Source organism: Pithys albifrons, chromosome 3 (assembly GCF_047495875.1).
Source record: "Pithys albifrons albifrons isolate INPA30051 chromosome 3, PitAlb_v1, whole genome shotgun sequence".
Taxonomy (NCBI): Eukaryota; Metazoa; Chordata; class Aves; order Passeriformes; family Thamnophilidae; genus Pithys; species Pithys albifrons.
In genome coordinates, this window is record NC_092460.1 from 21,633,353 (window position 1) to 21,657,607 (window position 24,255).

The 24,255-nt window shown below is 44.6% G+C and overlaps 1 protein-coding gene across 1 annotated transcript; it reads left to right on the forward strand.

The window, feature by feature from the left end:
- The first annotated feature begins 334 nt into the window (after positions 1–334).
- LOC139669543 (nucleolar protein 8-like) lies at positions 335–11,443 on the forward strand. The gene is made up of 13 exons (XM_071550043.1): positions 335–884; positions 1,050–1,112; positions 1,409–1,487; positions 1,801–1,948; positions 3,073–3,141; positions 3,450–5,369; positions 5,641–5,742; positions 7,180–7,299; positions 7,615–7,699; positions 8,541–8,685; positions 8,992–9,075; positions 9,682–9,812; positions 11,376–11,443. Exons 1-13 carry the CDS (start codon positions 746–748, stop codon positions 11,441–11,443), a joined length of 3,153 nt encoding a protein of 1,050 aa, XP_071406144.1. The 5' UTR covers positions 335–745.
- The last annotated feature ends 12,812 nt before the right edge of the window (positions 11,444–24,255 follow it).

A 24,255-nucleotide genomic window follows, 5' to 3' on the forward strand; every position in this document is an offset into this window, starting at 1 on the left:
ACAGTAGCAAAGCTCCTCGTTAGACACGAATGGGAAAAGCGTTGCTTTGGCGGTTGTTCCTGTGTTTTTGTTAATTTCTGCTCATGTATTGCAGAAAACGCCCCTGCTTTTCTTCGTGATTGGTTACGCCCAAGGCGCCCTTCGTCACAAGACCCAGCCTATGTGTTCCCACCACACTTGACCGGCGGGAAACATGAAGCCTGCAGAGAACCCGGCTGCCTAACGAGGCGGAACCCTTTCCGCGTGAGAGCTGGGAAGAGGTGCTGGGGGGAAGGTAAATCGAGTGTCGCCGCGGTGAGGGAGGGGGGCGGCGGTGAGGGAGGGGGGCGGCGGGTCTGGGGGCGAGGGGCTGTTCCTCGGGCCCCCTTTGCCGGGTGGGGGTCTCTCGGGCCGGGCCCGGGCCCCTCTGCCGGGCGTCCCTCGGCAGCTCCTGACGCGGTCGGGTCTGTGCGGGTCTCCCATGCTTCCGATAGAGCACCCCGGGTTATGCGGTAACGAGCCGCTGCCATTCACGATCGCGCAGCCGGTGATGCGATTCGAGGTTTAAGGCAGCCCCCGGTGCGGAGCAGCAGCGCGGGGTTTGCGGGCGCTGGACAGAGCAGGGAGCGCTGTTGGGGGAGCGATTTGCCCGTAATTTGACATTCCAGGCGCACTGGCCCCTGCGGCGCCAGTGTCGGTGAGCTGTTGTTGTCTCCCCGCAGGAAAGCGGAGTGTGTGTTCCTGGTGTGATGCTTTGACTTCAGGCATGGAGAAGGAACAGGTTTCCAAGCGTTTGTATGTTGGAGGGCTTGGCCATACGGTGTCTAAGGCCGAACTGGAGGAAAGATTTGAGAAGTTTGGGCATGTTTTGGATGCAGAAATTATTACCAGAAAGGATGATCAGGGTATGTTTTGTTTTATCTTTTCAAGGTTCATTGCTTTTCAGTTTGAAGCGTGAAATGGAATTTCTGCTTCAGAGTCACTTTATTTTCACAAAATAGCTTAATTTTCAGTTTTAAAGGAAACACTGATATTACACAGAAGTTAACTGGATGTTTGTCATTGATCAGGGAACCCTGTGAAAACTTTTGCCTACGTCAGTGTCAGCATTTCTGATGCCGAGCTTAGAAAGTGTAAGTACATCTTTCTGGTTTTTACTTGTTGATGTTTTTGAGCCAGGTTGTTTTACTGATAACACATCTGATGTCACAACAGGATGTGGTCAAGGTAGAGCTTGTTTTATTCTGTTGCCTTCTTTAAGCTTCAATTTTATGGGTACCTTTCAGGTACAAACTTAAACCAAGTGAGCAGTGAGGTGTAATATCACGCTAAAGAAACCTCAGCCTGTCATAGAAGGAGGTGTAGTGAAGTCTGGGCTGTGCTTCTTTAACATAAAAAATACTTATTTTCCCATCTCGTTGTTTTGCAGGCATGTCAGTTTTAAATAAAACAAAATGGAAAGGAGGGACACTGCAAATTGAGTTGGCCAAAGAAAGCTTTTTGCACAGGTAAAAATCAGTTTTTAAAAATGCGTGTTGCTGCTCAAGTTACCCCTCTTCTGTTTATCTGATAATATTATGGCTGTGCTTTCATCTTCTACACTCTTTCAGTTTTCATAGAGAGTGGTGGAGTGTTGATGCATGTGTGATACTGCAACGTGATTTATGTCGTTATTCCCTTAAAGGGAACGTCAAGGTGTTGATTCCTTGAGCAGTGGGTGGTTGCTGTTCTGTGGGAGGGGGTCCCTGCCAGCTCGAATCCAGCACATGGGCTTTATTTAGTAGAGTACTTTTCCCATGTCTGATGTACTTCTTGGTACAGGCTTGCCACAGAGAGGGAGGAAGCAAAGCTGCAGAAAGAAAAGCCACAGAGAAATAACCAAGCATGTCTGTTGGAATCACTGAAAAAGGCTGGAGTTGTGGACTTCCACATGAAAGCAGTCCCAGGTACAGAGGTGCCAGAACACAAGGTATGCTGGGGGAGATGTGTAAGAGAAGTAAACCAAGAAAAAGCAAGCTCATTATATCTAAATTTATGCTAAATCTCTGTGCCTTATGTAAAGACATGTAATTATTGGGGGTGACAGTCCAAGTTGTGAAAAGTGGGCTGAAGAAATACCTCCTGTAGAGACAAGGAGAAGGCTCCTGTTATTCAGAGAGAGTGCTCAGGCATTGGAATGGGCTGCCCAGAGAGGGCGTGGATTCCCCATCCCTGGAGGTTTTTCAACAGAGCTTGGCCGTGGCACTGAGTGCCATGATCTGGTAAAGGGACTGGAGTTGGGCCAAGGGTTGGACTTGATGATCTCGGAGGTCTTTTCCAATCCAATCCATTCTATGATTCTGTGATTCTTTGCAGTGACTGGAAATAATTGTGATCTGCTTGTCCCCTCTCGTGGTGTTAAATCAGGAAATGCTTTGTTCCTTGTGTATGTTGGGAATTTGCATAAGCCTGTAGCATAATGTACATTCATGTCACCCTTAAAAGCTTGTAAAGAGACTGTGTGACTTACTTTTATACAGCACATAATTTTTGGTGGCTGGGCTGTCAGGAACTGCTCTCTGTGCTTCACATTCAGGATTAGGGTCTGCACGTGCTTACAAGAGGAAGATTAAAATCACTGAACATGCAAATTAAGACAGGAAAAATTATATTAATTGGAAAGTTTTGAAAATTATTTGCAAAGCACAGAATGGTGTTAGAGGGATTTTTGTGTGTGTGTGGCAAAGGGGAAGAGAGCAAAATAATAGTGATTCTGTCTGTGCAGTGGCTGCTGTTAACTCATAAACCAGAAGCCATATATTAGACATAGTACTTGCAAAGTAAAGAAATTTACTACTTTGTTATCATTCTTTATTTGCAGGTCGTAGAAGTTTGGGGTTTTGGTTGGCTTTGGGTTTTGTTGTTTTTGAGAAGGAAGCTGGCTAAGTTGCACAGTACGATTATATCTCACTAAAGAGCATAAACAAAAATGAATTAGTCACAGATGGTTCTTTTATTAGTAGTTCTGTTATCCAAGAACAAACATCTTTCTCTGTTCCAGGGTTACTTCCACTCTCTTTTTGTTTAACACCGTTTACTTTTCTTTTCCTATAGAAGTGGGTTGTTGGTAAATTTGGCAGAGTCTTGCCTGTCCTCCACCTCAGGAATCCGCAAAAGAATAAAATATCCTTTTCCTACTGTTTGGGCATAGGCACAGTTCCCTTCCTTCTTCTGTCATATGGAGAAACAGTTGCTGAACAGTCTTAATTTTGATTGCTATGTCAGACTCAATTTACTGAATCCCTCAAGTGTGTCTTGCAGTAAATTTGTGTGATTTGGAGCAGTTTCTTAGACTGCACAAGTCAGTTGCTTAAAGACATGAGATGAAAAAGGGCTCCTTGTTGTCCTTTCGTGTAGAATTCAGCCTGTTCAGAAAGACTCGAGTCTGTTTGCTGGAGGAATCTTGTTTTAATTCCTTAACTCAGACCAACATTGTGAAATATGACCCCTCAAAGTACTGCCATAACCTGAGGAAGCTGGAGCCAGACCGGGCACAAGCAGCTCCTGTGCCTGAGCTCACCCAGCACTTGCAAGGGAGAGATGTCAGTGCAAACAGGAAACGACAAGGAGAGTTCTCTGGGATGAAGAAACCACCTAAAAAACCGAGGCCACTGTGCAGTGAGGCCCTGAATGGAGCAGCAGCTCTGTCCTCTGGGTGCCAGCCCCGTCCAAAACACACCAGCTCACCACAGCTGAGCCAGAGATCAAACCCCAAACCCAATGACGAGTTGAAATTGCCTCCATCGAGGAGTCTGGATCGTAAAACGCCAGGCAAAGGTTTATCATCAGATCAGAGGAATGTTAGTGGAGTTACAGCTCGAAATAACACGAGTGTTTCTGACAGTGATGTTGATTCTGAAGAGGAGATCAGAGCCATGGTAAAGAAAGAGACAGAAAAATGGAAAGCTGGAAATGCTGAGACTGAAAGTGACCCCTTGGAAATCACTGGGGATGATTTTGGATTAAAATACAGTAGTCACTGGTCCTTAAGCAAGCCAGATGCCATGAAGAAAACCACTAAAGGAAGTTACAAAGAGACTGTGGAATATGGTAATGGTTATGATTCAGCAGATACAGATGAAATTATTGCTGAAGGTAAAACTCCAGATCCAAATAGCAGCAAAACTGCAATTTTAGAAGATTCTGAACAGATGAAGGTGGAAAGTAAAAAAATCCTAGCTAACAAAAAAAGTGGTTTGTTAAATGACTCATCACTGAAAACTCAAAATGTAGAAGGAGAACACATTGAAAAAAAGTGGAAAATTAAAAAATCCAAAATTGGTGCATTGCAAACTTCAGCAGTTACCAGTACAGCAGAGACAAGTGATAGTGAGAGCTCTCACTCGGAGTCTGAGCAAGGGGAGTCTGAAATCAGTTCTGACTATGAGTCCATGATGCAAAACTGTTACCGCTTAGACCTTTCCTTACATGACTTAAAAGCATTGGCTGCCAAAAACACTGGGACACCTGCAGAGGAATCTGATGGTGCACAGAGTTCTGCTCAGTCCCCTGCTGAAGAAAATCCTAAGGGTAATGCAAATAAACCAAAACTTCCTAAATGTCACCCTGCAGATAAAAAAAAAAGCATCTCTCCTGACGATGTGCTGGCTGATATTTTAGCAGGGGAGAATAAGGAAAGCTCCAAGGGACAAAATAATTCACGTTTGAAATATCAGCCCTTCAGGGGAATGGGGTCCCTTTGTGTGAAAGAGTCAAGTAAGGACAGTACTGGGTTAAAAAAGGGGTCTGTAGGTTTAGGACTTGGAGCTTGTGTATTTTCTTCTGGGGAGGAGTCATCTAAAAGACAGCCCAAGAACCATCCATTGTGTGCACTTCAAGTCAGCAGTAAAAAGAGACAAAATGTGCCCAGTGAGCAGCATGAGGCACCGTCACCTGGTGCCTCCTCAGCAGATGAGAGACATCAGCCTGTTTCCAGGCCATGTTTACAGGGGAAGAAAAAAGACAGGAGTTCTCCACAAGACCACAGTTCAGAGCATGGAGCTGCCTCTCCCAGCCTTGATCAGAGTGACAGTGAGAGCAGTGACAGGGACAGCAACGCTGCAGGGGCTCTGAAACACGTTAAACGGCAACGGGAGAGCCCAAAACTGCTTTCCAAAAAAATGAAGATGAATGTAAGCAATAAAAAGCCAGAATGCGAAGCTAATACATGTGAGAACAGGAAGACAAGCCTTCTAGAAGATAAGGAGCTTTGTCTTCATGCTACTGCTTCAAAGGAATCTGCAAGAGACAAACAGGAGCAGGACAACCAGAGGAGGCTGGCGGCTCTGGAGGAGAGACACAGGGAGAGAGAACTCCAAAAGAAACTCATTCAAGGAGCACTTTCGAATCTGGTAATTACACTCACAACTTTTATCTGAATAGTCCAGAGTACAAGGAAAAGGGTAATTAATGTATGTGAATTAAGATTCCTAAAAATCATAGTCTGGATTTTCTAATACATTGCCAGTTTTGAGTATATACAAAATCCTGCATACCTCGTCCCTGGAATGCCTCTGGAGTTGCAGGAGGAATAGCAGAGGTCATGGAAATGCCTTTTAGATACTTCTGTATTAGTGCAGCAAGTACTTGCTGTGTTTGACCTGACATTTCCCCCTTTCCTAGGACAGCCAGCCAGCAGGGAAGCACAAACACATCCTATTCGATTCAGACACGGAAAATGAGACGTTGAAAAAAGACACAAGTTTGGGAAATATGCCTGGAGAAGTAAGTGTTGTTAGGCAAAAGCCCTGTGTGACCATGCCTTTTGTTCTGAAGATTAGATTTCCTAGTGAAGTGCCAGAGAAATGTAGGTAAGTTTTGAATTAACATCAGACAGGTTTGACAGTACTTAACCATTCATCTAAGAAAGCTTGAGAGCTTGGAGAATTTGGAAGGAGTTTGAGATTGGTCCAGAAGGTATTCTAACTTAGAAGAGAAAGAACTTCTGTATAATCAGTGTTGAAATTCCTCTACTTTTAGGCAAAGGCTGGGGAGGAGATTGGGCTTGAGTAGTACAGAAGTATTCTGCTCTTTCTGAGACTGGATGAACTGCTAAGGCAGTATCTTGTTTTTGTTGAGCTCCAAAGAACTGTGTAAGGCTTCGTCTTTACTATTGTTAGCAGACTCCTCATGATTTTACTGCCATGGTTTAGTACAATTAAATAGTTATTTTTTTCTCAAATAGAACTTCTTATCTATGACATTTTTTAATCGCATCTCTGCTAAAACTTTAAAGCATTGGGTTTGCTTTTGTTGGGATTTTGCCTTATAAATGTATTGAGATTAGGACCATTATCGTTATTTAGCCATTGACATTTTTACCTTCCTTGATGTAATCAGAAATTTGCAATTTTTTAACTGTTGTAAAATCTGAGTTACCCATTTGTAATGGTTCTACCCATGGCTTCCTCAGTAACCACTGTATCTAAGGAAGTTACAAGTATTCTACATGTGTCTTCCACATAGTAGGGGAGGAGGGGTTTTTGGTTTTGGTTGTCCCTTTTTCCTTGGCCGGGGTTGTTGGTGGGAGAGGCTGGAGTCTGATCCCTTCGGTTGCTGGTGGTTCTCCTGTCCTGGGTGAGATTGTTTCATGCTTGTTCCCCTTCCTTGAAGTTTTTAATTGTGTTTGTCTGTTTCATTTGGGGTTTTTTTGGTTTGGTTTTGTTTCTTCCCAATTTTCTCGTTGATCAGTCCCCTTTTCCCTTTCCCCTGGGGGTGGGATCCTACGTACTGTGTACACAGTGTGATTGTGAATGTTAGAAAATATAATTTCTTCTTTTTATTCATTTCAGTTTCTTTTGAGTTAATTTCTTTTCAGTGTTTCTTCCGTTTGCTGGGGAGGCTTTTGAGAGGGGGGAAGGGGGGCCAGTCGAGAGTTGGTAAAAAGCTAGGCTAAACCTGGACACCATTACGTGGATATTTTGCCCATGATGAAATGGAATAATCATAATTTAATTTTATAATTATAAACCAGAGTTGCACAAGGTGTGTATACAAGATAAGATTGGCAGCATGTTGATCAGTGCTGGAAATGCACAGGGTTGCGCAGGAAATCCACTTTTTCAGGAAAACTGGAAAGCACATGAACAAAGTTGGTACTGATTTATATTCTCAGATGTAAATAACTTTCCTTCTTTTGTTTTTCCTTTTTGTTTAACAAAGGATACATCTGCTCCCAAGCCTTCAGGCAAACTGTTTGACAGCAGTGAGAACGAGGAAGACAACACGGACGATGAACGATTGAAAATTAAGCCACAGTTTGAAGGCAAAGCTGGGGAAAAAGTGAGTGAACCCATCACTGGAATTTAGTTTTCCTCTGAGAGTCTATAGGGCCACTTCAGAGGAACAGAACTGGTAGGCTTGCATTATTACTGAGTATGATTTATATCAATTTAAAATAGAATTCCCTTCAACAGAGGAAAGAGTGGCCATGGAGGAAATAATGTGTGGTGTTATCTTTGTATCCAAAGAAATTCCTGGAAAAGGCCTCAAGAGCTAAAGATTATTAGTATGTTGCCATTAAGTATGAAAAGAAAGGGATTGAACGTTGCTGATTTCCTCCTCCAGTGCTTAAGAGCACTTGTTTCATTTGTTTAGCTCCTGAGGCTGCAGTCCCGATTTGGCACCGATGAAAGATTCCGCATGGACGCCCGATTCCTGGAGAGTGACAGTGAGGAGGAAGGTAAAGCTGCCCATACTTCCTGGTTACTGGTAGTAATGGAGCTTCAACTTTTGAAGCACCTTACGGCCTCCTTTGCCTTCTTTGGTGATCCCTTAAAAGAAAACCACCCACCTCTGCTGTGGCTCTGCATGGGAAACACCAGGGGTGGCTGTGCTTTCTTAAAGGTGTATGCTGCAAAAGTATTTGGAACAGCTGAGTGAGGCACATGTGCCTAATAAAACAACATTTGAGACTATTTTTAATACAGCATGATATCAGAATGTGTTTATCCACATTGAAAAACTGGGTAAGCGGTGACTTAGAAAAACCCCCTTTTGGATCATTATATTCATTTAAACTGTTTGTTTTGTAGCCATCCTGCAGCCTGTGGCTGATTTGGCAGTCTTAAGTAGGGTCATTTTTTTTCTTTAGCAGCAGAAGGCAGAAAAGCTGAAAATGGGAAAAGTTTGAATATTCCTCCTCAACCCCCCCAAAAAAAAATTAACCCAGTTTTCAGGATTCAATTTCTTTCTGAAACTTAAATTTTTGCATCTCTCTGCTATTCCCTTCATTGCTTTCATGTGATCTTCTGTAGAGCATCAGCAGTGGCAGAGGGGTTGCAGTTACATGACAGCAGCAGGAAACATGTTAAATACCTGATCTGGCCTTCACATGAAATAGATGCCCAGAACTGTTCTAACCCAAGATTTTCTACAGTGCAAGGGACAAAGTCTCTGAGTAGCTTTTGGATAAAGGAAGTGATGTGTTGATAGACGTGAGCTCTGCTAGTACTATAGTGATACTATGCATCAAATATCACAGGCTCAGCAGGGAAAATATAATGTATTTCTTGTTATCTTAGCAGAGACAAAGAGCTTGAAGGCAGATGAGGAAGACGACCTTGCTGCAGAGAAAAAGAAAACTCTGCAGATACTGGGAAGCCTCTTGAACATCAACCTGGAACAGCCTAAGCCAAGTAAAACAGCAACAAGTGCCAAGAAATTCAAGTATGAATCATCTGCCATTAGTGAAGGAGTTCTAGGGTGGCATCATTTTTGCCGGTGTTTCCTAACCAAAATTTCTGCCTAGATGGCTGAGGAAAGTACTTCCTTTCTTGTGTGTATTTGAAGTCAGTATTTAATGGAATTCCCAGGCACTGACTAGCAGGGACTTTCTAAATGTCAATTACATTTTGGAGAGATTTTGGTGAAGAAGCCAATTTGAATTTGTATCCTACTGTAAAGGTTTGGGGTAGCTTTCATTTGAGCCTTTAGAGTGTCTCATGGTTTCTCTTTGCCTTTCTGTTTTCTTAGAGACATTAATGTCCTCCGTTACGATCCCACCAGACAGGACCACGCAGTTTTTGAAAGGAAACCAAGTACTACAGAAAAGGAGAGGTAATATTACAGCTTGGTAACTATAGTTGTGATGTTTCTCCCCTTAGAGAGAAGCCTATGGCAGCAGACTGAGTTTGAAACTACGCAGACTGCTGTTTTCTCTTTAGTCCTCCCTGGGATTGCGGAAATCAATATACAATAGGAATTGTGAGCACTAAAACCGGCATGCAGTGTCATATTTTCTTTGTAGTCCATCTACTCTCTGCATGCCATTTTCTGTCCTCACTGAAGGTGAGAAAGGTCAAGTCATGGACTTGAAGATTTGAGAAGTTTTCAAGAGACAAGGGTATTAGCTCTTATCCTGTGAAAAGGCATATTAGCTCTTAACATTTCTTTTGCCAGAAGAGAAATCTGTCCTAAGTATCTTCATTTATGAACTACCACATGTTAAGTGAAAAGTCCCTTAATGATGTGGGTAATAAAAAGGAGGCTTGTTCCTGCCTTTAGAATCAAAGCTCAGATGTTTCCCCTGCACTGCTCTCTCCCTTAAAAGTGAACTCCTCATCAATGGGCATGGCTGAGTTTAGGGAAACATCAAGAGCAAAGTGGCTCTTTCTTTTAAAAACAGCTGTGTTGTGTTACTGTCCTCAAACAATCCCATTTCAGTAAAGCTAAAAGGAAGAAGAAGAAGAAAGAAGAGAGTGAGAAACTGCCTCAAGTGTCTGAAGAAGTCTATTATGATATTGCTGCTGATTTAAAAGACTTATTTGGATCTTCAAAGAGCCAATCAGAGAAACGTGAGGGAATACCCTGGGACAAAGATGATGCAGAGGACTCTGCCCCACCTGACTATTTGGAACCTGTCTCTGGGAATAACACAGCTCAGGAGCCGAGTGGTTTCAAGTTTTAGTTCTTTGGAGACACAGAGAAGTCAGGTGTAAAAGAAGGTAAGAGCAGGACAGTGCAATTTCTAGTGAATGGCTCATGTCGGGCACTGTGCAGGAATACGGTGCCTAGGAATTCAGAATCCAGGGCATTTTCAGAGGCAACAGTGAGTAATGAGGCAGAATCATTATGATCTTCAGTTACACTTGCCAGGATTGTGGTAGCTCAGCTTGCACCCCAGGAATCTTGAAAGGGATGTTTTGAGAAAGAACGATTATTTATTTGTTTTTTTTAAACAGTGATGGATGTTGTTGTCATCCCCTACATTTCTCAGACAGGGAAAAAGGTGATATGCCAAGTCAAAGTTTCATACAACCCAACAAGATTTGAAATCAAAGGTGTGTTAATGGAGTAATGTGAGCAAAAGCAAATCTGGAGTTGACGCCAAGAACATTCAAGATTGCTTTATTATTTACTTAATTTTCTTATTGTACCTTTACAAAATTGAAACTGAATGACCCATGACTATAGGGGAATTAAGTGTTACACACTCAAGATTAAAACATACTGAATTAAGTCAGTCAGTAGGGTAGGAAACAAAACAAACCATGTGAAGTTAAATGAAAGATTTAAAAGAAACAAAGCCCCCCACATTTTTGTTGACTTCAAAAAGGATTCACTGTTCTGAATGCACTAATAAAGGTTTCAGGATATGAAAGAGACCCCCAGAACAAAGTGAAAAATACCTGAGCAGAGAGATAGTTCAGAAAGCCCGAGAGGGGGAGGTTTCCATCCTTCTTAAATCTGGGAGGTAGGGTTTTTTGCTGGCAAGTAGAGGAATAATCTGATTTTTTATTTCAATTGTGATAATCTTGCAGAGCCCTACATCCTTGAAACAATAAAACCTGCAAAAGTCACCTGGCAAGAAGATCCACGTTTCCAGGACAGCAGTTCTGAGGATGGTGATGAGCCAGAGGCATCAGAAATTGAAAAGGATCAAGAAATGCAAGTTGTATTTGTTTTCTATTTGGTTGTAGTAATTTGCTGCTGTGAGAATATTAATAGCAGCACTCAGGTCCTGGGAAACTGCTGTCTTCATTCCACATCTCTGAGCAACAGAAGTTATCCTGGAAAACCATTCCCTGCTGCACAGAGTGTAACAGTGAAACATCCCAACAGCCCATTTGGTTTGACATTGAGTATAAAAATATGAAAGCTGAGTTTGTGGTTGAAGACTGGAGAAATTAAGTGGGTAATTTTGGTTCAACCCAAACCAGTTTTGGTTTGGCCAAACGTCAGAGACATAGTAAATTTTCTTTTATAAAAGGGTCTTTTTTATAGGAGACCATATTTGGTTACTGTGAAGGAATGTTCTTCCATGCATTCTGTTTCTCTGAAGCACTACAGCTTTAACTTGCATTAATGGAATTTGACAGTAACTTTCTTGATGTTAAAGTTTCCTTGTGTTTGTCCAGGTTTCTTTGCTTGCCACAAAGAGAAAGTACAAGATTTTTCTTCTTCTCCAAAGACGATGAACGACTGAGAGGTACAACAGAACTTACTCACTGTCACTCCTTTTTTGGTTTCTTTCAAAAGTCTTACTGAAAGTCAGGGAAGAAGTCCTGTCTAGTTATTTGTTCTGTAACACAGGTGAGAGGTTTAAGGAAAAAAATAAATTGCAAGTTTTCATTCGTATTTGTGGTCTAAATTGAGGTAGAATCCCATGACAAACTGCTGGTAACAAATACGCTGAACATCTGTCTTGCTTCCATTTTTTTTCCAGAGAATTGCCTAATATGTACCTGGCCTTTTAGAGCTTACCAAAAAAAAATCACAAATGCCTTTCAGGCATATATATCATCATTAATTTTTTCCTCTCCTTCTGGTGTTACTATTCATAGTGTTGAATACTCTTATTAGCCACATATGTCCACATCGTTCTTGATTCTAATTAATGTGGATTTTTTTTTCTTCTGAATATGGTGAATTTTGTATTTAAAAACAAACAAAACAGCAGCAAACATTCACAGCCTCGAACGGTTCCACAGACCACAACAAGAATTGCTTGTGGTATCTTATGCAGTAACTTATCAGGACAGTCTTAAATAATGTTTTTTTCTTGAGACATATGAGGTAACGGTCATGAACTATCTTGCTGTGTTCATACAATTAGTGCATTGCAATCTTCCAGCCTGTCTGATTTACAGGCCCTGTTGAAAGTGAGACCTCAGTCCTCAGCAGGCATGAATTTTCTTGGGAGATGTGGGGTAATGGTGCTGAGCTCTTAATGAAACAGGTGCAATTTCACTGCAATTTCTATCTTGGCATATTAACTGCTGCTGCCTTTTGTTTTTCTTAGTACACAGGGCAGTAATTCAGAGCATTTCTGTTGGAGCCAATCATGTTGTGGGGGATAAGAGATTATGAATGATAGGAAGAATATGAAGGATAGACCTTCTGAGTTGATTGCTGTCTTGCTCATGAGTTTTACAAACAGCAGCATTTTCAGAAGTGTTTAAGGAAATCAATTTGTTCTTTTTTGGGCAGAGGGCCCAAAGTTATTTTGTAGATCAGTGGATCTCAGTGAGGAACAAGATGGTTGGGAAGATAGACGAAGATTATTGATTGAGGTGAGTATTTAACATCTCTTCTTTGGTAACTGTGGGCATGAGGAGGGAACACGGCTGCTTATTTGCATGAAGAATTAGTTCAGGACCTCTAGAAAGGCTGGCAATTTTGTAATTGCCGAGGAACTAAACTTCTGTAGTATACAAGTGTGCATAACATCATGTTATGATGTCCTGTCAGGTAAATTAGTGAATCTCTGTAATGTGCAGGACCAGTTACTTAAGTGTATGTAAAAATACAGGTGAATCTAGAAACTTGTATTAATCATTATTATTTTTTTCATAATTTTATGTTGTATTTTAAATATTTCCAGGAATGCAGGAAGAAGCATAAGGATGCAAAAAGGAAAGTGAAAGCAAAACAATAAATATTTCTTATTTTACTGATCAGAAATGTTTCATATTTCTTCTTTGAAGAAGCTGCCAAACAATGTTACTTTCAAAACCCTTTCAAAAATCTAACAGGAAAGAATATTGGCAAAAACTGCTAAGACTTTGTTTCTAAATAGGGACATGTTTATTTTCAGTTTGATGTTTGTTCCATGTTTTGGGGTTTTGTATGTATGTATATACATATAGAAATACATATATACATATGGTTTAAATGTGACGTGCTGCTTTGTTCGATTTCTGGTAATTATATCATATAATGAAGATCTTCTGCTGTGTCCTCTGGCTCCACTGCTGAAGGCTGAGAAAGAACAGATACCTCTTTCTCTGTAAGATTATATAACTTGTATTCTGCCTAACATAATAGAGAGCATATTTTAGATTGATTTACCAATATTTGGACTGTGTTATTTCTAGGGTGAAAGTTTCCCAGAAGTTAATGAAAATACATACATAATAGACATATATATATACATCTATATATGCGTATGTGCACAAATATGTATGTATATTTACATGCATATATAACAGGTTTATGAAATGAATAATTTGTATTTGTTCACAGAGCTGATTTTTAACTTTTTTACTGAGTTTTTATATTTATAAATACAGGGGACAGATGTTGCTGGTGTTGTATGCTTGGTATGAAATGAATATCTATTCCTGTATGTTATGTCCACTTAGACCTGTGCTGCAGAGGCTCTGCCAAGGCCATCCTGGGCACCTGCTGCCAGGCCCTGCCTGGCCCCAGCCCAGGGACACCCGAGTGCTTTGCCTTTTGCCTGTGTCCAGAGCAGCAGAACTGTCACATTCCCAGCTGTCTCTCAGGCTGGACCAAGCACTGGACTAAGGTAGTGCAAGTAAGATTCAGCCTCTATTGCAAATAAATCAAGGTAAAGTGACTCATTTGAAACAGCAGGAAAGTAACTGTTGATACATCTGTCAAATCAATAACTTCTATATCAAATTTTCACCTCAAAGAAGTAATTTTAAGAGATTATAATGTGTTTAAATTTGTATGTGTGGCTGGGCTTCACCAATGAAGATTTGGGAAGGGCTCTCCTCATGTGGGTGTGCCCTTCCAGCCTGCACAGTGGATTTTTTGGGGGAGGCACAGGGTGCGCAGAACTGGCCCCACCGTTTAAGTCCTAAGGATCATCTGCCATGGCCAAGCAAGCTTGGACTGTGACAGTGAAGTCCTCAGGACTAGAACCTATAGCCCCTGATGTTCCCAGGAGGTCTCCCATCCAAGTACTAACCAGGACTGACCCTGCTGAGCTTCCCAGATCTGATGGGATTGGGTGTCAGGGTGGAATTTAACTGCCCTCCTGTTTAAACATAGTATTAATAACTGTCCTCGCAGCTTTGAATTCAAGGTGGGGGCAAATTATGCTTTCTATTATTGTTGACATAAGACCTGCCTCGGAACCTCGGCTGCCGAGGGGAGGTGTCACAGTGGGTGGTGGGGGCTGAGGCCAATCCCGCCCATATTCCAGGTGCACGCTGCTGATGTCACAGTGGCCACTGTGACCTATGGGGCCAAGGGTACAAAAGGGAACCCTGGGCTCAGGCCCTGTGTCAGTGTTACCTGACAACGCAAGGAGAAGGAAGAGGAGGATAGAGCTGCCCAGGGAGAGCCTCACAGTTTCAGGCGCTCAGCCTGTGCTGCAACCTCACCCACGTCACACCTCTCAGAATCAGCAAAGGAGCATCTCAAGGTGACTGTGGTGTTCCTTGACTGGACAAGAGAAGGGGGAGAGGGGCAGAAGCCTCTCTCCTATTTCAGAGCCAGCGGAGAAGAGTGGAGCAGACCTCAGTGTTCCAGTGTCAGGGTCTGACCGCTGAGACGCACCATGTCAGACAGGACAGAGGAAGCCCCCGGAGTGAGTGACCCAGGTGAGACCAAAGTGCCCCTCCCACAGCCGGGCAGAGGGGCTGTCAAGGATGGCCAGTGCAGGGCTGGAAGTGGTGGCAGGGGAGGCAGGAGCCATCCAGCCATCTCGGGGCTGGGGCCCTCCTTTGCTCAGCAAGCCAGGCCCAGCTGGGGCAGGAGGCACCTGCTGGGACACCTGTGCCCGCAATGGCCCATCCTCTCCAAGGCCTCCAGCCCTGTCCTTCATCCAGGCAGTCACAGAGCAGCCCTTGGGGTCAATCCCACAGGGATGCTGTCCCCAGCCCCGCAGAGGTGCCATTCCTGGTGCCATTGACTCTCTCCCTTTCAGCATGCCTGCTGTGTAAACGATCAGAGGCTGACCCGGACATCTGTGGGGAAAAACTTGAGAGATGTGGGCTCTGTGCCCACATGTTCTGCCTGGTGAGTTGCTCTCTGGGTTCCCTCCAGCTTTCCAACACACAGTCCTTGCCACTCTGTCCTTACGAGCGCATCGTCTTTCCTGCAGTTTTTTGCCACTCTCCTTCATCAGCAAGGGAATGAGCGGGTAGGATTCCTGGGCTTTCTCCCAAAGGATATCCTACTGGCTGTCCACCGGCTGGCACAGAAGGTGAGAGCCTGACATGAGCGGGGAGATTTGTACCAGGCGAGGTTTGCTGGAGCTTAGCCCAGACTCCAAGAAAGGAAGACCAGCCCTTGCCAACAGCTCTGGGACAAGGAGGAGACCCCAGGGCTGCTGCTGATGGGGCTGTTGTGCTCTTTCCAGCGCTGCTTCATCTGTGGCCAGAGCGGGGCCACCATCACCTGCTGTGAAATGGAGTGTGACCTGAGCTTCCACCTGCCCTGTGCCAAGGAGGCTGGCTGTGTCACCCAGTACATTACACCGTACAGGTACCTCCTTCCCCCTCCTCTCCACCACCAGGGAGGAGCCCAGCACTTCTCACCCCACCCATCTCTTGTGTCCCCAGCTCCTACTGCCCTGCACACAGACCACAGCAGGCAGTGGAGGCGACTCCCGAGCCAGGCACCCAATGCGTCATCTGCATGGAGCCTGTGGAGGACAGAAAGACTTTCAAGACCATGGTGTGCCCAGAGTGCAAAAACACCTGGTTCCACAGGGACTGCATCCAAGTAGGAGTAGTTTCCTCACCCCCAGGGGAACAGCAGGGGCTCAGCAGCACCAGGGCCTCACTCAGCGCTGCTTGTTTCTCCTGCAGGGACAGGCTCTGTCTGCAGGTATTTTATACTTCCAGTGCCCCATCTGCAGAGGCCATTGGGAATTTCTCGTGGATATGTTCACTGTGGGGATCCGAATCCCCTTCAGGTTGGTGTCCTTCTGCCTGGCTCACAACACAGGAGGCTGCAAGTCTTGGCCCTGCACTGCTTTGGGAGGGCCACGTTCAGCTTCTCACAGGAGTTGGAAATGGCACAGGGGAAAGGGCAGGGACTCACCTGCCAGATGCCAGGGCAGGCAGAGCTCATAAGTTTTCCTTTTCCCTGTCAGAGAGCCATTATGGGAGGAAGACGATGCATTCAGGGACCTGGGAGTGAGGCACCACCAGTGCAATGCCAGAGAGTGTCTTTATCCAGGAGGCAGAGAGGAGGCAGAGGAAGAGGGGTAAGTTGCCAGCGGGGGGCCGTGGGGGGCTCTGCAGAGGATCTGTGCCTTGGCAAGGGCTGAAAGCAGAAGGAGCCTGAAGGAGAGCTTGGCCAGATATCCCATGCTTTTGACACTTTGTCCTCGTGGCCATCAACCTTTTTGCTTCCCCAGGCCCTGGGAAATGCTCCTGTGCGGCTCCTGTGCTGCCGAGGGTACCCACAAACGCTGCTCCAGCCTGACAGACAGCGCAACCAGCTGGGAATGTGGCAGTTGTGCTCCTCTGGACACAGGTAAGAGACAAAGCACACAGGTGCCCCTGGGCTGGGGCCATGCAGGGCCTGGCATCAGGTGGCCAGGATGGCTTGGCAGAGCCTGTCTGCTCCAGGAGGGCTGGGGGCACTGCTCTGGCCCAGCCTGCCTTGGGCCTGGGGAGCCCTTGACCTTCCCGCTTCCCCTTACAGCCCCCGGGAATGAGTCAGAGCTGGACATCCCTGACCTGGGCACACAGGACAGCAGCTCCTCCACCAGTCCTGGGCCTGACCTCACACAAAATGGCTCCTGCCAGCAAGGTCAGGCCCCAGATCCACAGGGCCAGCGCAGAACTCTGCGTGACAGAACCCATGTGCCAACACCAAGTGCTGGGCAGCGCCAGGCCAGGCAGAGACAATCGGGGACATCCCGCAGGCAAAACTGCTCCCGCCTGCAACGTCAGACCCCAGATCCACCTATCGGGTCCACAAGTCCCCATGACAGGAGCTGCGTGAGACCATCAGGTATTGCGAGTCGCACCCGTAGCCAGGAAGAAACAGGGACATCGCGTAGGCAAAACCGCTCCCGCCTCCAACGGCAGACGCCAGATCGACCTGGTGGGTCCATAGGTCGTTGTGACAGAAGACGTGTGAGACCACTAAGTTCTGGGAGTAGCAGCTCCAGTCAGGAAGAAACAGAGACATCCCACAGGGGAAAACGTCCCCACCTGCAACGTCAGACCCCGGATCCATCTGGCAGTTCCACAAGTTGTTGTGACAGAAGCCGCGTGAGACCACCAAGTGCCGGGAGCTGCAGCTCCAATCAGGAAGCATCAGGGACATCCCGTAGGCAAAACCGCTCCCTCCTGCAACGGCAGACCCCAGATCGATCTCGCAGGTCCAGAAGTCGACGTGACAGAAAGCGTGCGAGATCACCAAGTGCTGGGAGTCGCGGCTCCAGTGAGGAAGTGACAGAGACATCCCGCAGGGGAAAACGTCCCCGCCAGCAACGGCAGACCCCAGATCGATCTCGCAGGTCCAGAAGTCGACGTGACAGAAAGCGTGCGAGATCACCAAGTGCTGGGAGTCGCGGCTCCAGTGAGGAAGTGACAGAGACATCCCGCAGGGGAAAACGTCCCCGCCTGCGACATCAGACCGCGGATCCATCCAGCCGGTCAAGAAGTCGTCATGACAGAAGCTGTGTAAGACGACCAAGTGCTGGGAGCTGCAGGTCCCGCCAGGAATCTTCAGGGGGATCCCGCAGGCAAAACCGCTCCCGCCAACGTCAAAACTCAGATTCATCCAGCCTATCCAGAAGGCCCCACACCAGAAGCTGCTCGCCTGCACCGAGTGCTGGGAGGCGAAACCGAAGGGAGAACACGTTGGGAACATCCCGCAGGCGAAACCACTCCCGCCAGCAGGGTCGTTCCCGAAATCCACGCAGCCAGTCAAGACGTTGCCCTGGTTCCCGAAATCCATGCAGCCAGTCAAGACGTTGCCCTGGTTCCCGAAATCCACGCAGCCAGTCAAGACGTTGCCCTGACAGAAGACGTGAGAACACAAAGTGACAGGAGTTGTGCTCACCAGTGGGACAGTGAGACAGGGACTCACCACTGGCAGGCACCATGTTAGAGGGCAAGGAGGAAGCCCCCGGAGTGAGTGACCCAGATGAGACCAAAGTGCCCCTCCCACAGCCGGGCAGAGGGGCTGTCAGGATGGCCAGTGCAGGGCTGGAAGTGGTGGCAGGGGAGGCAGGAGCCATCCAGCCATCCCGGGGCTGGGGCCCTCCTTTCCTCAGCAAGCCGGGCCCAGCTGGGGCAGGAGGCACCTGCTGGGACACCTGTGCCCACAATGGCCCATCCTCTCCAAGGCCTCCAGCCCTGTCCTTCATCCAGGCAGTCACAGAGCAGCCCTTGGGGTCAATCCCACAGCCCCGCAGAGGTGCCATTCCTGGTGCCATTGACTCTCGCCCTTCCAGCATGCCTGCTGTGTAAACGATCAGATGCTTACCCAGATATCTGCAGGAAAAAACTTGAGATGGGCACTGTGGCCACATGTTCTTCATGCTGAATTGCTCCGTGGGCTCCCTCCAGCTTTCCAACACACAGTCCCTGCCTCACTGTCTTTACGAGCACATTGTCTTTGGCCAATCTCCTTTATCAGCAAGAGAACGATTGGACAGGACTCCTGGCCTTTCTCCCCCCAAGCAATACCCTACTTGTTCTCAACTGGGTGGCCCAAAACTGAAGACCCCAAAACTGCTTTCCTAAAAGATGAAGACGAATGTAAGCAATAAAGGCAGAATGTGAAGCTAATACATGTGAGAACAGGAAGACAGGCCTTCTGGAAGATAAGGAGCTTTGTCTTCATGCTGCTGCTTCAAAGGAACCTACAAGAGACAAACAGGAACAGGACAACCAGACCAGAGGAGGCTGGCGGCTCTGGAGGAGAGACACAGGGAGAGAGAACTCCAGAAGAAACTCATTCAAGGAGCACTTTCGAATCTGGTAATTACACTCACAACTTTTATCTGAATAGTCCAGAGTACAAGGAAAAGGGTAATTAATGTATGTGAATTAAGATTCCTAAAAATCATAGTCTGGATTTTCTGATACATTGCCAGTTTTGAGTATATACAAAATCCTGCATACCTCGTCCCTGGAATGCCTCTGGAGTTGCAGGAGGAATAGCAGAGGTCATGGAAACACCTTTTAGATACTTCTGTATGACTGCAGCAAGTACTTGCTGTGTTTGACCTGACATTTCCCCCTTTCCTAGGACAGCCAGCCAGCAGGGAAGCACAAACACATCCTATTCGATTCAGACACGGAAAATGAGACGTTGAAAAAAGACGCAAGTTTGGGAAATATGCCTGGAGAAGTAAGTGTTGTTAGACAAAAGCCCTGTGTGACCATGCCTTTTGTTCTGAAGACTAGATTTCCTAGTGAAGTGCCAGAGAAATGTAGGTAAGTTTTGAATTAACATCAGACAGGTTTGAAAGAACTTAACCATTCATCTGAGAAAGCTTGAGAGCTTGGAGAATTTGGAAGGAGTTTGAGATTGGTATAGAAGGTATTCTAACTTAGAAGAGAAAGAACTTCTGTATAATCAGTGTTGAAATTCCTCTGCTTTTAGGCAAAGGCTGGGGAGGAGATTGGGCTTGAGCAGTACAGAAGTATTCTGCTCTTTCTGAGACTGGATGAAGTGCTAAGGCAGTATCTTGTTTTTGTTGAGCTCCGAAGAACTGTGTAAGGCTTCGTCTTTACTATCATTAGCAGACTCCTCATGATTTTACTGCCATGGCTTAGTACAATTTAATACTTTTTTTTCTTAAATAGAACTTCTTATCTATGACATTTTTTAATCGCATCTCTGCTAAAACTTTAAACCATTGGGTTTGCTTTTGTTGTGATTTTTCCTTGTAATTGTAGTGAGATTAGGACCATTATCGTTATTTAGCCATTGATATTTTTAAGACGATCTTCCTACCTTTTATGTGGATATTTTTCCTGTGGTCAAATTGAACAATCGTAATTATAATTTTATAATTATAAACCAGAATTGCACAAGGTGTGTATACAAGGTAAGATTGGCAGTAGATTGATCAGTGCTGGAAATGCACAGGGTTGTGCAGGAAATCCACTTTTTAAGGTAAACTGGAAAGTACACGCACAAAATTGGTACTGATTTATATTGTCAGATGTAAATAACCTCCTCCTTTTGTTTTTCCTTTTTGTTTAACAAAGGATAAATCTGCTCCCAAGCCTTCAGGCAAACTGTTTGACAGCAGTGAGAACGAGCAAGACAACACGGATGATGAACGATTGAAAATTAAGCCACAGTTTGAAGGCAAAGCTGGGGAAAAAGTGAGTGAACCCATCACTGGAATGTAGTTTTCCTCTGAGAGTCTATAGGGCCACTTCAGAGGAACAGAACTGGTAGGCTTGTATTATTGCTGAGTATGGTTTTTATCAATTTACAATAGAATTCCCTTCAACAGAGGAAAGAGTGGCCATGGAGGAAATAATGTGTGGTGTTATCTTTGTATCCAAAGAAATTCCTGGAAAAGGCCCCAGGAGCTAAAAATTATTGGTATGTTCTCATTAAGTCTGAAAAAAAGGGGATTGAACGTTGCTGATTTCCTCCTCCAGTGCTTAAGAGCACTTGTTTCATTTGTTTAGCTCCTGAGGCTGCAGTCCCGATTTGGCACCGATGAAAGATTCCGCATGGACGCCCGATTCCTGGAGAGTGACAGTGAGGAGGAAGGTAAAGCTGCCCATACTTCCTGGTTACTGGTAGTAATGGAGCCATATCATGGAGCTTCAGCTTTTGAAGCACCTTATGGCCTCCTTTGGCTTCTTTGGTGATCCCTTAAAAGAAAACCACCCACCTCTGCTGTGGCTCTGCATGGGAAACACCAGGGGTGGCTGTGCTTTCTTAAAGGTGTATGCTGCAAAAGTATTTGGAACAGCTGAGTGAGGCACATGTGCCTAATAAAACAACATTTGAGACTATTTTTAATACAGCATGATATCAGAATGTGTTTATCCACATTGAAAAACTGGGTAAGCGGTGACTTAGAAAAACCCCCTTTTGGATCATTATATTCATTTAAACTGTTTGTTTTGTAGCCATCCTGCAGCCTGTGGCTGATTTGGCAGTCTTAAGTAGGGTCATTTTTTTTCTTTAGCAGCAGAAGGCAGAAAAGCTGAAAATAGAAAAAGTTTGAATATCCACCCCCAAGAAAAAGAAATTAACCCAGTTTTCAGGATTCAATTTCTTTCTGAAACTTAAATTTAGCCTCACTCTGCTATTCCCTTCATTGCTTTAATGTGATCTTCTGTAGAGTATCAGCAGTGGCAGAGGGTTTGCAGTTACATGACAGCAGCAGGAAACATGTTAAATACCTGATCTGGCCTTCACATGAAATAGATGCCCAGAACTGTTCTAACCCAAGATTTTCTACAGTGCAAGGGACAAAGTCTCTGAGTAGCTTTTAGATAAAGGAAGCGATGTGTTGATAGACGTGAGCTCTGCTAGTACTATAGTGATACTATGCATCAAATATCACAGGCTCAGCAGGGAAAATATAATGTATTTCTTGCTATCTTAGCAGAGACAAAGAGCTTGAAGGCAGATGAGGAAGACGACCTTGCTGCAGAGAAAAAGAAAACTCTGCAGATACTGGGAAGCCTCTTGAACATCAACCTGGAACAGCCTAAGCCAAGTAAAACAGCAACAAGTGCCAAGAAATTCAAGTATGAATCATCTGCCATCAGTGAAGGAGTTTTAGGGAGACTTAAGTTTTGCCGGTGTTTCCTAACCAAAATTTCTGCCTAGATGGCTGAGGAAAGTACTTCCTTTCTTGTGTGTATTTGAAGTCAGTATTTAATGGAATTCCCAGGCACTGACTAGCAGGGACTTTCTAAATGTCAATTACATTTTGGAGAGATTTTGGTGAAGAAGCCAATTTGAATTTGTATCCTACTGTAAAGGTTTGGGGTAGCTTTCATTTGAGCCTTTAGAGTGTCTCATGGTTTCTCTTTGCCTTTCTATTTTCTTAGAGACATTAATGCCCTCCGTTACGATCCCACCAGACAGGACCACGCAGTTTTTGAAAGGAAACCAAGTACTACAGAAAAGGAGAGGTAATATTACAGCTTGGTAACTATAGTTGTGATGTTTCTCCCCTTAGAGAGAAGCCTATGGCAGCAGACTGAGTTTGAAACTACACAGACTGCTGTTTTCTCTTTAGTCCTCCCTGTGGTTGCAGAAGTCAATATACAATAGGAATTGTGAGCACTAAAACCAGCATGCAGTGTCATATTTTCTTTGTAGTCCATCTACTCTCTGCATGCCATTTTCTGTCCTCACTGAAGGTGAGAAAGGTCAAGTCATGGACTTGAAGATTTGAGAAGTTTTCAAGAGACATGTGTATTAGCTCTTATCCTGTGAAAAGGCATATTAGCTCTTAACATTTCTTTTGCCAGAAGAGAAATCTGTCCTAAGTATCTTCATTTATGAACTACCACATGTTAAGTGAAAAGTCCCTTAATGATGTGGGTAATAAAAAGGAGGCTTGTTCCTGCCTTTAGAATCAAAGCTCAGATGTTTCCCCTGCACTGCTCTCTCCCTTAAAAGTGAACTCCTCATCAATGTGCATGGCTGAGTTTAGGAAAACATCAAGAGCCAGGTGGCTCTTTCTTTTAAAAACAGCTGTGTTGTGTTACTGTCCTCCAACTATCCCATTTCAGTAAAGCTAAAAGGAAGAAGAAGAAGAAAGAAGAGAGTGAGAAACTGCCTCAAGTGTCTGAAGAAGTCTATTATGATATTGCTGCTGATTTAAAAGACTTATTTGGATCTTCAAAGAGCCAATCAGAGAAACGTGAGGAAATACCCTGGGACAAAGATGATGCAGAGGACTCTGCCCCACCTGACCATTTGGAACCTGTCTCTGGGAATAACACAGCTCAGGAGCCGAGTGGTTTCAAGTTTTCCTTCTTTGGAGACACAGAGAAGTCAGGTGTAAAAGAAGGTAAGAGCAGGACAGTGCAATTTCTAGTGAATGGCTCACGTCAGGCACTGTGCAGGAATACGGTGCCTAGGAATTCAGAATCCAGGGCATTTTCAGAGGCAACAGTGAGTAATGAGGCAGAATCATTATGATCTTCAGTTACACTTGCCAGGATTGTGGTAGCTCAGCTTGCGCCCCAGGAATCTTGAAAGGGATGTTTTGAGAAAGAACGATTATTTATTTGTTTTTTTTAAACCGTGATGGACGTTGTTGTCATCCCCTACATTTCTCAGACAGGGAAAAAGGTGATATGCCAAGTCAAAGTTTCATACAACCCAATAAGATTTGAAATCAAAGGAGTGATAATGGGAGTATTATGAGCAAAAGCAAATCCGGAGTTGACACCAAGAACATTCAAGATTGCTTTATTATTTACTTAATTTTCTTATTGTACCTTTAGGAAATTGAAACTGCACGACCCATGACTATAGGGGATATAAGTGTTACACACTCAAGATTAAAACATACTGAATTAAGTCAGTCAGTAGGGTAGGAAACAAAACAAACCATGTGAAGTTAAATGAAAGATTTAAAACAAAAGAAACCAGAAAAAACCAAGCCCCCCACATTTTTACTGACTTTCAGAAAGGATTCAGTGTTCTGAATGCACTAATGAAGGTTTCAGGATATGAAAGAAACCCCCAGAACAAAGTGAAAAATACCTGAGCAGAGACGTAGATTCAGAAAGCCCAAGAGGGGAGGTTTCCATCGTTCTTAAATCTGCTTTTCCAATGTAAGTTCTGCACTGGGAAGTAGGGTTTTTTGCTGGCAAGTAGAGGAATAATCTGATTTTTTATTTCAATTGTGATAATCTTGCAGAGCCCTACATCCTTGAAACAATAAAACCTGGAAAAGTCACATGGCAAGAAGATCCACGTTTCCAGGACAGCAGTTCTGAGGATGGTGATGAGCCAGAGGCATCAGAAATTGAAAAGGATCAAGAAATGCAAGTTGTATTTGTTTTCTATTTGGTTGTAGTAATTTGCTGCTGTGAGAATATTAATAGCAGCACTCAGGTCCTGGGA